The sequence below is a fragment of the Anoplopoma fimbria genome, chromosome 1 (assembly GCF_027596085.1).
Source record: "Anoplopoma fimbria isolate UVic2021 breed Golden Eagle Sablefish chromosome 1, Afim_UVic_2022, whole genome shotgun sequence".
Lineage (NCBI taxonomy): Eukaryota > Metazoa > Chordata > Actinopteri > Perciformes > Anoplopomatidae > Anoplopoma > Anoplopoma fimbria.
Window position 1 is genome coordinate 5643960 of NC_072449.1, and position 13957 is coordinate 5657916.

A 13957-nucleotide genomic window follows, 5' to 3' on the forward strand; every position below is an offset into this window, starting at 1 on the left:
ATGAAGACCGGAGGCTCCAGATTGTCTAATGTTGTTTCAGATCTGTGTTTTGGAGGGAAAGAACAGAGGCACACAGGAAGGGACAGCTCGTGTGAACGGAAAGCTCTGCAGATGATTGAGAGGTAACGCTTCACACACGTCTTCTGCCCGATCAGACTGACCCTTTTCCTCCGCCACTCTTTTATTCTTTTTTTTAACTCTTCCATTCCTCCCCCCTCCGTAGTTTTCTCTCCATCCCAGCCTCCCTGCTCAGCAAGCCAGCTCCGCTCTACTCCCGTTTCTTAGGTTCATTTTTGTTTTCTATTGGTTCATTTGTGTCCTTTTTTTTTTTTTTTTTTTTTTTTTTTTTTTTTTTTTTTTTTCCTCTTTTGTTGTTGTTTTGTTTATGTTCATTTCTGTTGAGTACAAAAATACTAAAGTGCAACAACAATGATTAAAAAGAATATCAACCAAACTGAGATGAATAAATAAATATATATAAATAAAGAACTAATTTAAAAAGGTCATGACTCGTGTGTCTTTGTGTCACCTGCTACAGGCTTTATGGAGTCTATTGGAGTGTATTAGTTTCAAAAGTAGCTTTGACACAATATTACTGGAATCATAACGGACTGTCTTTCATATCACTTTATTTTACATTTTAACATTTTACTCCCCATCTTCCAGGCCGCCATTGATGTAGTTCATATCAGACTATTGCAATTAACACTGTCTCATTTCACACCTATTTTTATTATTGATTTATCTTCCGAATATTGTTTTTAATCGATTTACCGTTGCTCCAAGAAATTTAGGAAATCTTTAACAGAAATGTCCATTGTGATTTAGCTCGGATATGTCTTCAAATAGCTTCTTTTTTTTTTTAAGAATGACAAAAACAACACCGTTCCTGATTAATTTTCTGTCGATTGACCAATCAATTATTGACGTAAAACTGATGTATATACAACATAATACAAACCATCTTGATCGGGATCCCTGAGACTTGTTAATCTAAAGAATTGTGACCAAGACTCACACCGAGTGGGACATTTTACAGGTGAACAATCCACTTGTCAGTGCTCTCTAGTGGACATGTAATAGAGACACTTTCTTATTTACCGTGAGCTCTTTTGTCCTTTTATGTACCGCAACTTCCTGTTACTTAACGTCAGATATCAATATATTTTCAGTAGGCTCATCTTGGCTGGTTTATCATGTAGTTTTAGTTACAATGTGATGATGAATGTTTTTATTCCACAGCTGAGCTCCACTTCACCTTGTGGAGAACTTACAGTAGTTCTAAATCTTTCAAGATGCAAATAATGATTCATATTTCCCTTTACTTCAGCTTTGTTGTTATACCAAACTTATATTACATATAGTGTTTTTTTTAACTAGCTGCATTGCCTTTTTGTTTTCTCGTTGAAAACCTGTTTTCCAGGCACTTTAGGACAGAGGAAAGGGGATGAAAACCCAAAATGGCTGCATTCCCTGAGGAGTAATTGAAGGTTAGATGCTGGCATTAGCACAGGACACACATAAACCTATTCTATTCGCTCGTTTCCTTTGTCTTGCTTTTGGCTGCAGTGCTCTGCATGCTGCTGCTCAGGTCTGTGCAGCTGCACTGCAGAGGCTTTCCAGTCTGAAGCAATGGAGTGTTTCTGCGTCTGTGTGTCAGGGGTTACTCTAACTTTAACATGCTCGGTGATGGGCAGGGAGGATGGAGGATGACAGGAGGAGATCTGTTCATCCCTCTTAAATGATAGTTGACTCCCCTCCATCCACTACAATTCAATTCCATGCAGTAGATTGGTAACGATTGATGTTTTTGCAGAGAGCTTCTCTTCTCTCCCAGCCTCGTCTCTCCTCACGACTCTGTGCCCACTCTCCTCTCCCTCTCTCTGCATCCTATGCTTCCTTTCCATTCCACCTCCACTCTCTCCCTCTTCATCTCCATTTCCTAAACTGCCTGCTCTCTCTCTCTCTCTCTCTCTCTCTCTCTCTCACCCCCTCCTCCCTTTTCCTCTCTCTCTCCTCCTGACTGCCTGCGTCAGCCAGCCTCCTGCCAGCTAGTAAACGCTGCTACTGGAGCTGCTGTAATCTGCAGAGCGTGTGTGTGTATGTGTGTATGTGTGTGTGTGTGTGCGTGTGTGATTTAGTGTATGAGTGTACGCAGATGGGAAAGCAACTGAGTCAGGGAGGGCTGCCTCTCATCTTTCCGCTGTTACCACCATCCTTCGCTTCCTCCACCTCCACTGCCATGGAGCTCCAGCACGCTGAATCACAGCAGCTTCTGCAGAAAGGGCTGAGGTAATACTGTGTGTGTGTCTGTGTGTGTGTGTTGTAGAGCGGGCTTTTCTTTCTGTATTTACATTGGCATTGAAATGCCTGCATGCAGCCTTACAAAGTGCATTGTTTTGATTGTCCCATCATCCTCAACCCGGGTGTTCGAAGAGATGTGTAGAAACCTCTGACGTGTGTGTGCAGGAATGTGTTTTCCTGATCGTCTGCATATGGAGTGTTTCAGTTCCTGCTTGCGTCTGAAGCGCTCACACAATATCACATGACCCAGATTGCAAGCAAGCACCAGTCGTTACTCATTTCATCCCTCCCGCAATCACTGCCGACCCAAGCAGGCCTGTGAAGGTTTTGTTTTGTTGTGATGGGGCGAGTCTGCAAATCGAAGCTAACCAGGTGGGGAATTATTGAAAACGAGAGACGCATGTCTGTGTCCTCGCATTGTTCTGTTTCTGTCTTTATTGCATGGAATTAAAAGTTCCATTGAAGTGGCACTGTCTGCTTCTGTAGGCCTGCATCTCAATCTCAACCATCAAGATAACAAACCCAAACCTTTATCCTCATCCCCCCCCTGTGGAACTTACTATGTATAGAAGTTTTGGTTTTATGTTTTGTAGATATCCATCTCTTAGATTTCTGCAGGTGCTCCCGCTGGTCAAGTAATGGCCTTTGTGTAATTTCTCCTCCCAGCAGGTAGATGTGTACGTGTGTGCGGTGCTCCCTCAGGCCAGTATGGAGTGTGTGTGCCTGAGAAGGTGGGCATCGGGCTCTGCTGTCGTGTTGCTTCACACACTGGCCTTATCCTGGACAGGTGAGGCACTCTGCTATTATAACGTACATGACCTTTTTGACCTTCTGCGTTAATGGAATTCAACGAAACAATGACCTCATGATTATTGCTCTGCAGCTTTATTAATGACAATGGTGTTAATAACAGGTGATAAAGATAGAAACAGTTATATAGCCCAGCATGTAAGTTTCAGTTTTTACCCTTTGGATGGCTAAATCAAATGAGATATAAGGTGTAAAGAAGTGAGCGTTAGAGGTGCTAGTATGGGATGAGGTGCTTTAGTTAATTTAGACAGACATGCTATCAGCTTTTCTCCTGCTCCAGGTCTCTAGACTAAGCTAAGCTAAGCTAACCGGCTGCTGGCTGTAGCTTCATATTTAACAGATAGATATGAGATTTGTATCAATCTTTCTCTTATAACGCTCTGCGACAAAAGGAATAGGAATTATTCACAAAAAGGGCAAACTATTCCTTTTAAGTTGTAATATTTGCGTGGAGTACCACTATACAAATAAAGTCATTCATATACAGGAATACTAATTTTGTATTCTTTTTATGAATGTATAGATGTAACTTATCGTCCTAAATCTCGAAAATTCAAAGTTTAGAAAAAAAATTGGAATATTCCCCGTTGTTTGCATCACTTAGTGGCAAAACATTAAGAACATTACAGTTAACGTTTTCCAGTTGTTCTTTAGTTTTCCTGTCATCCTATAAAAAATTATAATAATGATTTTAAAGGTCAAGGTTGGCGTTATTCTAGATTTTACTTCCTTTTCAGCCTGGCAATTTTTTAATGTTTTTTTATGGGTTTTTTTAAATCTCGTACTCACAGGTGCAGTCGAGCACGCCGCCAAAATTGACGGACGGCACCGAGCTGCTGTGACTCTTCAGGAGAACACGACGCACTGGTTCCACTGCCAATCAGATGGCTGGGATCCCCATGCCCCGCCCTTACTGACGTGGTACCTGAACGGGGAGCAGCAGAGGGCGCCACCGCCATACCGTGGGCGACTTGTGATGAAGGAGTCATCGCGGGAAAATCCTGAGGTCAATCCCAACAGCACCTTCTCTCTGCGGGCCAGGAAGTGGGACAGGGAGCTGGTGTGCGTCGCATCAAACCCCAGGACGGGAGAGAGCCACAATGCCACGGTCACACTCAACGTCCAGTGTGAGTGTGAGAAATATTTCAGGATTGTACACTGTTCTCTGTCGGTGCAGTGGATAACGTTGTTCCTCTCCTCCGTCTCCCAGTTCAGCCAGAGATCCTCAGGCTGAACGCCCACTACAGTGAAACCTCAGACCCCGGCCTCTCCTTGGTCCTCTTCGCCTTGGTGAGGTCCAACCCACCGGCCACCATCACCTTCATGGACCAGTCAGGCCAGCCGGTGGCCAACACCTCCGACTTCCTCATCCTGGACTCGCGGCGAAACCCCTGGTTGACCAATCACACGCTGAAGGTCACGCTGGGGAATCTGTCGGGGAATATCTCGATGAACGTCAGCAACAGTGTGGGAACGGTGCAGAGCAACCTCACACTGGCAGGTCAGTGATGGTAAAAAAGGCAAAAGGGAAACCAGGAAGGGTCACTCTTATGCTAAGCTAACTGTGTCCTAGCAGTTGCCTCATCAGGTACCATATACACCTGAGAGTGGTAGCATTCCTCTCATCTAACTCTCCATTTAAAAAAAAGCTAATAAGCACGATTCACAAAAATGTCTGTTTCTCTCTGCTTTGCTCTCCAGAGTTCCTGCAGTCTCGCGTGGAGGTGCCCATGCTGGGAATAGTGACTGGAGGAGCCATGGCCTTCATGGCCCTCCTCATCCTCAGTCTGATTGTTCTCTGCCTCATGCAAAAAAACAAGACCAAGACCTTTGGTGAGAAGGGAGTGTGTTTGTATGTGTAGTCAGCGAGTAGTGTGTAGCGTTGTGCATTTATTCAGCAGAATAATACATCTCCCTGTATTATGTTACAGATGAGCCAGTGGAGATTCTGATGACTAAGAAAAGGTAAATAAAGTAATCAGACTTCTGTCGGGGGATGTTTGTGTGAACCACCTTAACGGACTCAGAGAATGCCGGGTGGAAATACGGTAGATTTAGGGTTGGCAGAGTCTCTTTTTGACCACAAAGTGGAGATATTTAGGGTAAAGTTTCCATTTTAAGTCAACTGTAATTGTCATATTTTTCCTTGCTTCCATAAGGAAAAAGAAAAGAAATAAACAGAGGTCAGATCCTGTTGGGTTAACATTTAGGTTTAAAGACTGAGGTAATTGAATTAATGCAATGATTTTGTTGAGAAAATGTAACACTCAGATTCATCAAACATGTTGATAAGCAACTTAATATACTATAACTGTCCTTGGAGGAAATAAATTCAAATTTTGGGAAATTCATTTATTAGCTTTCTCGATGGAGTTAGATGAGAAGATCGACACCACTCACTAAATATGACGCTACAGCCAGTGGCCTGCTAGCTTAGCTTAGCATAAACACTGTAAACTGGTGGATTTTGTTACCGTTCCCAGTCTTTCTGCTAATTGAAGCTAACAAGCTGCTTAACTTCATATTAACAATAAGCAAGATTATACTACACTGTTCATGCTAATATGCTAACAAGGATTTAGCAGTAAAACAATTGGCTGCATTATGCATAACTTGTAAAGAATGAAAACATATTTAATCTTGACAATAATCAATTGAGGGTTAAGGCTTGTGGACGTCCCCAAACTCCTTTTATAATCTCTACAACCACCTCCCTCTCACTGACACCACGCTGACGCTGTGTCACACACCTATCACCTTATCTCCTCTCATCACTTCATTCTCAGCATCATAAGTGGATTGGAGGGAAAACACTGATGAAAGCGTTTTTTTTTTTTTGTGCTCTTATGAATATTTGATGTCCGTCCTGCTGACCAATAGCACGTCTAATCCAAGCTGGATATCTCTCCTCCATATTTCTGTAAACAGTGAATCAGCCAATCTGAAGATAGAGAAACCTTGTAAGACCTACATCCCCAGAGAGAACATGTCTCTGCCTTCCAACATGCAGCTCAACGACCTCAACACTTTGAGAAAAGGTATGAATTTAAGACGTTTAAGAAAACACCCTCGCCTCATACACAGATGGTTGGCACTCTAGGTTAGGCCAGACATTGGCTTAGTACTTTACATACCAAGAGAACTGTTCCTATCTGCATATGTAGTATATAAAATATATAGATATGAACTGTATGTGGCATTGACAATTTACAAATATGTTTTCCAGTCACAAGTACAATTAGTGAACTCGTGAACTCATGAGGTGGTTTAGGCCTACTTTGTTTTACTGACTTTAATTAATGGATCATAAACTAGCAAAAGTCTGGAGGTTACCTCAATTAAAACATATGTAAGTTAATAAACTCCACTAAATCCAACAAACCAAGATGTTTCCGCCAGGAGGCCGCTGTCCATTCCCCTTGTGAGACGAGAAGTCAATGTTTATTTATTCGTCATGTAACTTGCATACCTCACTAATGGCACTTCCGTAGTTAATTTAACCCAAGAAAACAATCTTTTCCGAAACATAAAGTTGTTTCCTGTGAAGAGGGAAGTGTTGCTGTACTTTTGTAGATAATGCACAAACAAATCAGGAGTAACTTTTCTTAAGATAACAAACAAACAGTTGTTTGAGGATATGTTGCTCCTGAATACATCTCTGACCCGCCTACAAAACCTCCAGAACTCTCCGATCATCACACACTGGCCTCCTAACTGCACCCATGATCGGTTAATCCGGTGAAGGTGCATGTCAGGTGTTAAAATGGCCCCTCTCTCTCTGGATACAAACTGCCTGATGCTGTGAGATGCAGCACAATTATGTTGTCTTTTTGAAAAGCAAACTTATGACCCAACTGTTCCTTCTGGCCTCCTCTATTCCTCAGTCAGTCAGTCAGTCTGTCTTTCTCTCTGTCTCTTTGGGTTTTGGTGGGAGGGCATGATGAGCAACTCCCAGTAGGTCCCAGACTCTCAGGGGCCCCAATTAATTGTGCTTCAGTAGTTTGTGGTAACGTTTCTGCCCCCTAGTGGTTTAATCGAGCTGAGATCCCAGAAGTGTACTTGCTGGTGCATCTGCTGTTGACTTGTTACAACAGATGGGATTCAATGCTAAAATGATCCAAACACTATTGTTTTTCTTAAAACTGGACCATCAGAAATCTTGGAGTGATTTTTGATTCCCGTCTGACATTCTAGTCTAATTATTGCTGTCGTGCCAAGACTAAGATGAGAAGTTTGAAGATTAGTTTTGTATCAATCTCTCTATCTTGCTGCAAGAAAATTAAGTGTATTTCCCCAAAACTGTCCTTTCAAACTCATCCATGCGTCTCTTTTGCATCCCACCGTGTCCTCCATCCTTCTTGCATCACTTCTCGTAGCCCGAGAGGTCGCCCAGCAGAACAGTGTGGGCGAGAAGAAGGAAGAGGAGGAGGAAGATCTGTCTTTAGCCTACGCCGCTAGAGGTCAGGCATACACGCATTTATACTTTAGATTCAGTGTGGGAACAGCAGTGAGTGTGTTTTATTTTTTTAACTTTGTGTTCCCCCTCTGAATGCTCCCCAGGTTTTGCCAGATATCCGATGGTGGGCTACATCTACAAGGTGAACAGCACAAGCAGTGAGGAGATCTGGCTCTGACTGACCTCAAAGTTACGCACACACACACACACACACACACATACACACACTGTACATGCATGCAAAACTACTTCAGACCATGCAACTGTACCAAAAGAGAAAGCCAAGAACAACTGCCAGTCAGTCAGTCCTTTAACCAATCATCAGTCACCTTCAAGCTGGACCAGGATGACGAGGAACCACAAACCATCTTCGTCTGTCTTGGTATCAACACACTCTGTTTACTCAAGTTCATCCACGAACTTGAATTTCTTCTCCACGAAAAACAAAAAGTGTCGATGTTTTTGTCTCTCTGAATCAAGTACTCTGGTCCACACACACCCCTGATGTGTTTTTCTCAACAATGCAAAGTAAGAACTCTACATAATAACGCTCATATTCTGTATGTTAGGAAATGATTTCCTCCTGTAGCCACATGCTCATGACGTCCTCCTCCTTATTGCGTTATCGGAATGCATCCATCGTTCTAGTCTAACACCGGAAAGTCTAAGATAAATGTTCTGTACGTGAGATTTTACATTTTGACGCATAATATCCCAAATAAGATGGTACATATCTACGGCGTATGTCTTTGTATATGGACATGTAACCAGTCGTGTACTGTATATTTGTATGCATATGTATATGTGTATAAAAGAGGGACGTATAATAAAGATAATATTGAAATTGTATGAAGTAAAATGTTTGGCCTGCTGTGGTTTTCATTGGCTCTCACCAGGGGGCGCTCTAATGTGCTTTTTAATCCGGAAAAAACATGGAGGACAATCAGCCATGAGGGTGTTGAGTGTTTTTGAGGTGGCACTAAAGAGAAGTGTGTTGTTGAAAGCATTGTTGGATTTGATAACAAGAGCAGGTGCAAGATATGAATAATGCATGTCTTTATGTTTGACTGTGTGTGTGTGTGTGTGTGTGTGTGTGTGTGTGTGTGTGTGTGTGTGTGTGCGCTCCAGGTGTTCGCTCTAGGTCACAGGGTTTTTGTGGCTTTTCTTCAGACAGGAAGCGGAGTCGTGTCGTGGGAGCATCTCTTCTTTTCTTTTCTCTTCTCTTCTCTCTGCTGCTTCTTCTGTGCTGAACAGGGAACGCAGTCTGTCACACACATTCACATGCACAAAGGGAATTGAAATATTAATCTGAACACACATCAATGTGTTCATGTCTTTTGTTATTTTCCAGATGGAGCCGCTCCACACATCTCCAAAAGCAAACCAAGGAGCAAGTATCAGTCAGTGTAAACACATGGATCTGCCATTTCAGCTCATATGTGGCTGCTACTGACTATATTTCAAATGTCAATATGAAGATTTTCCTTCACAGATTGCTGCTCATGTCTTTTGGAAAAATGTGCAAGCAGCTTTCACAATGAATCATGGCCTGCTGGTAAAATCTGCAGCTAAATAAATCCACAATTGTGGATCAACAATTATCTTTAATAAATATTAAATACCAGTTTAATTGAAATGCACTGACATTATATCCTGACTTTATCTATGGAAGATATATTAAGATCCTTTACTTTACTAAAAGTAGCTATAAAAATCCTCCAGTAAAAGTTAAAGTCCTGCACTACTTGAGTAAAAGTATGTAAGTATTATAAAATAAGAAAAAGTCTACTCTACTTTAATGTATTATTCAGTTATATAATGGATGATGCATTAAAGTAGCACTTTATTGTTGCAGTTAGTCGATTTGGAGTTAGTTTTAACCATCTTCTCATGTAGTGTTTGAGCAGTTTAATCTAACAATGCATCATATTTTTGTCTGTAAAATCTTGATTTGTGAAGTAACTAGTAACAACAGCTGCTATAAATGTGGTGGAGCAAAAAAGTACAATATTTCCCTCTGAATTTTAGCGGAAGAGAAGACTAAACAGACGTGAAACGGAAATACAAGTTATTAATGTACGTAGTTTAGCTGTTAATTCCACTAGTGTCATTTGTTGGAAGTCACAGAGACGCACAACAGTCAAGAACTCAACAAAGACTGAAAATAAACCAATCACACTCACTTCCTTCTACACACCAACACACACACACACACACACACACACACACACACACACACACACACACACACACACACACACACACACACACACAGAGAGAGAGACTGTGACACTTCAACAGATGTAGACTGGATGCTTTGGCAGAAGGGATGCAGCATTTCTTTACTTTGAGGTGAGTACTTTTATTTCAAATTTGCTGTAGTTTTTCATTTCAACATTGTGTTGTTTACCAGTGTATGCATTGATGCAGAAGAAATAATACAAATTGTTTAAGTAAAATCAACTAAACCCAAAGTCAGAGTTTGTTTTATGAATTAGCCAAATTGATTTTCATATAACAACACACTATATTTCGTCTCCCATCATCAGTTATCTGTTATAAAAAGTTGAATAAAATGGTCGACATGGGAGCAGAAAATGGCGCCCTTCCTGTTTTCTGCTGCGTGCTCCCTCGTTCTTTCAATGATCTGAAATATCTCCCTCCGTCGACAGCAGAACTCGGAGGAGTAAACACACAATGAAATCAGTTTTGCCTGCCTGTTTGCTGCTGCTTTGGACGCTGACAGGTAGGCCCTCCAAACGTCTTACATCAGTCTGGTTTTCAAGAAATAAATGTACCCTTTAATCATTTTAAAAGAAGCAAAATGTTTGTTTCATTAAAGTAAAAGTTTTTATGTTTCTTTACAAATGTCTCCCGCAGCACCTGTCAGTTGTGATACAGGTAAGAGGACTGCTTTATCCGTTACATTTAGTTGCATAATAACAACTACATGCTTGAAATGATTATGTTAAAATCTGTCTTTTTTCTAACAAAGGCCCAGTGATTGAAGTGACCGAAAACAATAATGGGATTAACCTGAAATGTATCGGCGGTTCTATGTTCAAAAAGAACGATAAAGATGAAGGTCTTGAAAAGCTGGAATACAAAGATGAGAACACAGGGGAGTACTTCTGTGTGGATTCTAAGAATAATGATGTTAAAGCAAAACTCTTTGTGAAGTTTCGAAGTAAGTTCTGCATCAAGACTGCATGTTTTTTTGTAAAAAATTTTTTATATAAATATTTTAAAAATAATCATACTTTGTATACTTTTTTTTTTTTTTTTCTCCACTGTGTCCAGCCTGCGACAACTGCATAGAGCTGGACGCGGGTTCAATAACAGGAATGGTTATAGGAAATGTGGTGGCTACCGCGGTGATCGGAGTGTCTGTTTATCTCCTCGCGTCTCAGGCTCGGATCGGTCCAGTCACCTCTCACAAGAAAAGTAATGCATAGATCCCTCCCTACTTCCTTCCTACCTACCTCCCCCCCTCCCTCCTTCCTTCCTACCTACCTACCTCCCTCCCTACTTCCTACCTACCTCCCTTCCTCCCTACTTCCTTCCTACCTACCTCCCTCCCTCCCTACTTCCTTCCTACCTACCTCCCTCCCTCCCTACTTCCTTCCTACCTCCCTCCCTCCCTCCCTACTTCCTTCCTACCTACCTCCCTCCCTCCCTACTTCCTTCCTCCCTACCTCCCTCCCTACCTCCCTACTTCCTTCCTCCCCTCCCTCCCTCCCTCCCTACTTCCTTCCTACCTACCTCCCTCCCTCCCTACTTCCTTCCTACCTCCCTCCCTCCCTCCCTACTTCCTTCCTACCTACCTACCTCCCTCCCTACTTCCTTCCTACCTACCTCCCTCCCTCCCTACTTCCTTCCTACCTACCTACCTTCCTACAACCCTGCCTTCCAATCCACCTACCTACATCACTGTCTAAAACCCTTCAACACTCCATCCCTTCTTACCTCCCTCCCTCCCTACAGCTCTACATTTCTTACCTACCTCCCTCCCCACATACCTCAACCTTACCAACCCACCTCACTATCTACCTACCTACCTACCTACCTACCTACCTACCTACCTACCTACCTACCTACAACACTTCAACCCTACCAACCACCCTACCTACCTACTTACCTATTTACCTCTCTCCCTACCTCCCTACCTAACCCTACCTACCCCCTACCTAACTACCACCCTACCTACCACCCTACCTAACTACCACCTACCTACCCTACCTACCTACCTACCTACCTACCTACCTACCTACCTACCTACCTACCTACCTACCTACCTACCTATCTATAATATCACTATTTCTCTCCTCAGGCTCTGACAGACCGCGCCCTGTTCCAAATAACGTAGGCAGAGAACCCAATGATCACTACCAGGTAACCACATGTGAATTTAGATTGTCACGTGATATTATCACATAAATAAATGATAAATGTAACTTATTTCTCTTCCTTTTCTTCCCCCCACCTCTCCTTCCTCAGTCTCTGAAAGTGCGTCAGAAAGAAACGTATGATGTGCTGAACACAGCCAGACCATAACCCCTCCAGCTGAAAGCACAGCCGCCGCATCTTCCTTCCACCTCAAACATCTGCAGGAGGGAAAAGTCTGTTATCTGTGATTGGTGATGCTCATCCCATCCATCCATCTGTTATTTGCTCTGTATGATATAACTTTAGCTTTTATCATTTCCTTTCACTATGCCTGTCAGCTATTTGCTATCACTAGTCACATAATGATAATAATGATAACCTGTTGCTGTATGTCATAGTTCAGCGTTAATCAGTTCTTATTTCGGTACCATTTTTACTGACAGTGTTTTTTTTTTCAATCATTATATATGTTTATTAAGTGTTTATTTTAAGAAAACTGAAATTATCATGATGCAAAATAAAAAAAAGTTGAGGAACACAAAATGTGCAGTTTTGTCATGTTGGCATATCTAATGTTCGAAAGTTACAAAGTACATTTACTCAAGTACCGTACTTGTACTAATTTTACCCTAATGCATTTCCGAGGTAAGTATTTTCCTTTGTAATTCTACGTTAACTTGACAACAATGATTAGTAGTAGCTTTTCAGAGTAAGATGAATCTTGAAAAATATATAAAAAAGAACATAACGCTCTGTTTAGGAGCATGTTTATTTTCTTTTTTGTTTTGTTTTGTGACTGCTTATAAAAAAAGTGTTAAAAGTTATTTAAAACTAGCTCCACCTCAACCAGCTAAGACAGTAAAAGGGTTCTTACACATTGATGCATTAGTATTAAACTAATCATGTAATACATAATAAGAAATCAGTCACATGCTTTGTTTTTTCTGCATAATGAGCACTTTTATTTTTGTTACTTTAAAGTTACAAACCAGATTTCCATGAAGTTAAACCCATTGTCGGATACCGTTAATGATTGCTACTTATTCAGCAAAAGCCATTCAATGTAATTACAAACCATAATCACCTCTATATGCAGATGTTTTAACTTTTAGTGGCGGAGTCCGCCGTTTCCGCACTGGAGTCTGGCTTGCATGTAATCCAGGGTTACTGTTTGTAACATTATCTCATTTACATCATCCTCTCTGTATACTGTTCACTCACTTACAGCCATATCAGAGCAACATTAAGTTTCCTGTAGAATCTTCCGCATGGTCTCTTAACACCAGTAACCGCAGGTGAAGCCAAATAAAAAAGGATTTTAACTTTAAGTACATTTAAATGACAATACAGGCTTACTACTTGTAAGCAGTAGCTTTTAATTCAGGTATCTTGACACTTCAAGAAACATCTTTAACAACTTGGCGAAACACAAAAACAACAATTTGACGAGACATACGCAGCACGTAAAGTGTTGCATGTCCAAGCCGTGTGCATTACTTTGTAGTGTACCCTTGAAAAAACTTTATGGTGTATCGTGAGTTTCGTGCAGCGTGTTTTTTTGTATCTGCAGCACTTTTTCTGTGTCGAATTTATGTTTTTTGTGTCATCAAGTTGCTGAGGATGTTTCTTAATTGGCCTTTGTTGTGTCTTTTGTGCAGCTCTCAGTGACACCATAGATCTTACTTATAATGGAGTATTTGTACATTGTTCTATTTGTACTTTTACTGACTACTTCCTCCACCACTTGCTTATTGATGCTGTATTTCTTTACCATCTGGTGAGGCGGAGAGTGCTTCAGAGGTCTATTTCAGTCTGTTGCACCGGAACAGGCTGAACTATAGACACACATCAGGAGATGGAAAGAATTACATACGGGTAAAGATCAGAGCAGAGAGGAAGGTAAAAAGTAAAAAGTTTGAAATAGTAACAGAAAAGAGGAGGAGAGAGCCATATCAGATAATCTTATAGTTTAAATTCTTTGATCACTACTTGGAGTCTTTT

General features: G+C 41.4%; 2 protein-coding genes across 4 annotated transcripts; both read left to right on the top strand.

Moving 5' to 3' along the window:
- On the top strand, nt 1-7850 carry LOC129091764 (transmembrane protein 25). The gene is made up of 10 exons (XM_054599462.1): nt 1-122; nt 1570-1591; nt 2974-3091; nt 3906-4241; nt 4325-4615; nt 4816-4947; nt 5046-5079; nt 6043-6152; nt 7491-7574; nt 7675-7850. The coding sequence occupies exons 1-10, from the start codon at nt 1-3 to the stop codon at nt 7746-7748; spliced, it is 1323 nt and encodes a 440-aa protein (XP_054455437.1). The 3' UTR covers nt 7749-7850.
- A 1984-nt stretch (nt 7851-9834) lies between these two features.
- On the top strand, nt 9835-12487 carry LOC129094024 (T-cell surface glycoprotein CD3 gamma chain-like). 3 transcript variants are annotated; one of them, XM_054602064.1, is made up of 7 exons: nt 9835-9922; nt 10246-10316; nt 10451-10471; nt 10566-10757; nt 10871-11014; nt 11901-11962; nt 12068-12487. In XM_054602064.1, exons 1-7 carry the CDS (start codon nt 9900-9902, stop codon nt 12122-12124), a joined length of 570 nt encoding a protein of 189 aa, XP_054458039.1. In that variant the 5' UTR covers nt 9835-9899; the 3' UTR covers nt 12125-12487. The 3 variants fall into 3 exon arrangements, with proteins under 3 accessions (XP_054458039.1, XP_054458038.1, XP_054458040.1); XM_054602063.1 differs by having other exon boundaries at nt 9837-9922; nt 10243-10316; XM_054602065.1 differs by having other exon boundaries at nt 9837-9921; nt 10235-10316.
- Nucleotides 12488-13957: the final 1470 nt, after the last annotated feature.

Coding starts and splice junctions, on each gene's coding strand:
- LOC129091764 (XM_054599462.1), top strand. CDS start 1: ATGAAGACCGGAGGCTCCAGATTGTCTAATGTTGTTTCAGATCTGTGT. Junction 123..1,569: donor GCTCTGCAGATGATTGAGAG/GTAACGCTTCAC, acceptor TTTTGGCTGCAG/TGCTCTGCATGCTGCTGCTC. Junction 1,592..2,973: donor CTCTGCATGCTGCTGCTCAG/GTCTGTGCAGCT, acceptor TCCTCCCAGCAG/GTAGATGTGTACGTGTGTGC.
- LOC129094024 (XM_054602063.1), top strand. CDS start 9,900: ATGCAGCATTTCTTTACTTTGAG. Junction 10,472..10,565: donor ACCTGTCAGTTGTGATACAG/GTAAGAGGACTG, acceptor TTTCTAACAAAG/GCCCAGTGATTGAAGTGACC. Junction 10,758..10,870: donor ACTCTTTGTGAAGTTTCGAA/GTAAGTTCTGCA, acceptor CACTGTGTCCAG/CCTGCGACAACTGCATAGAG.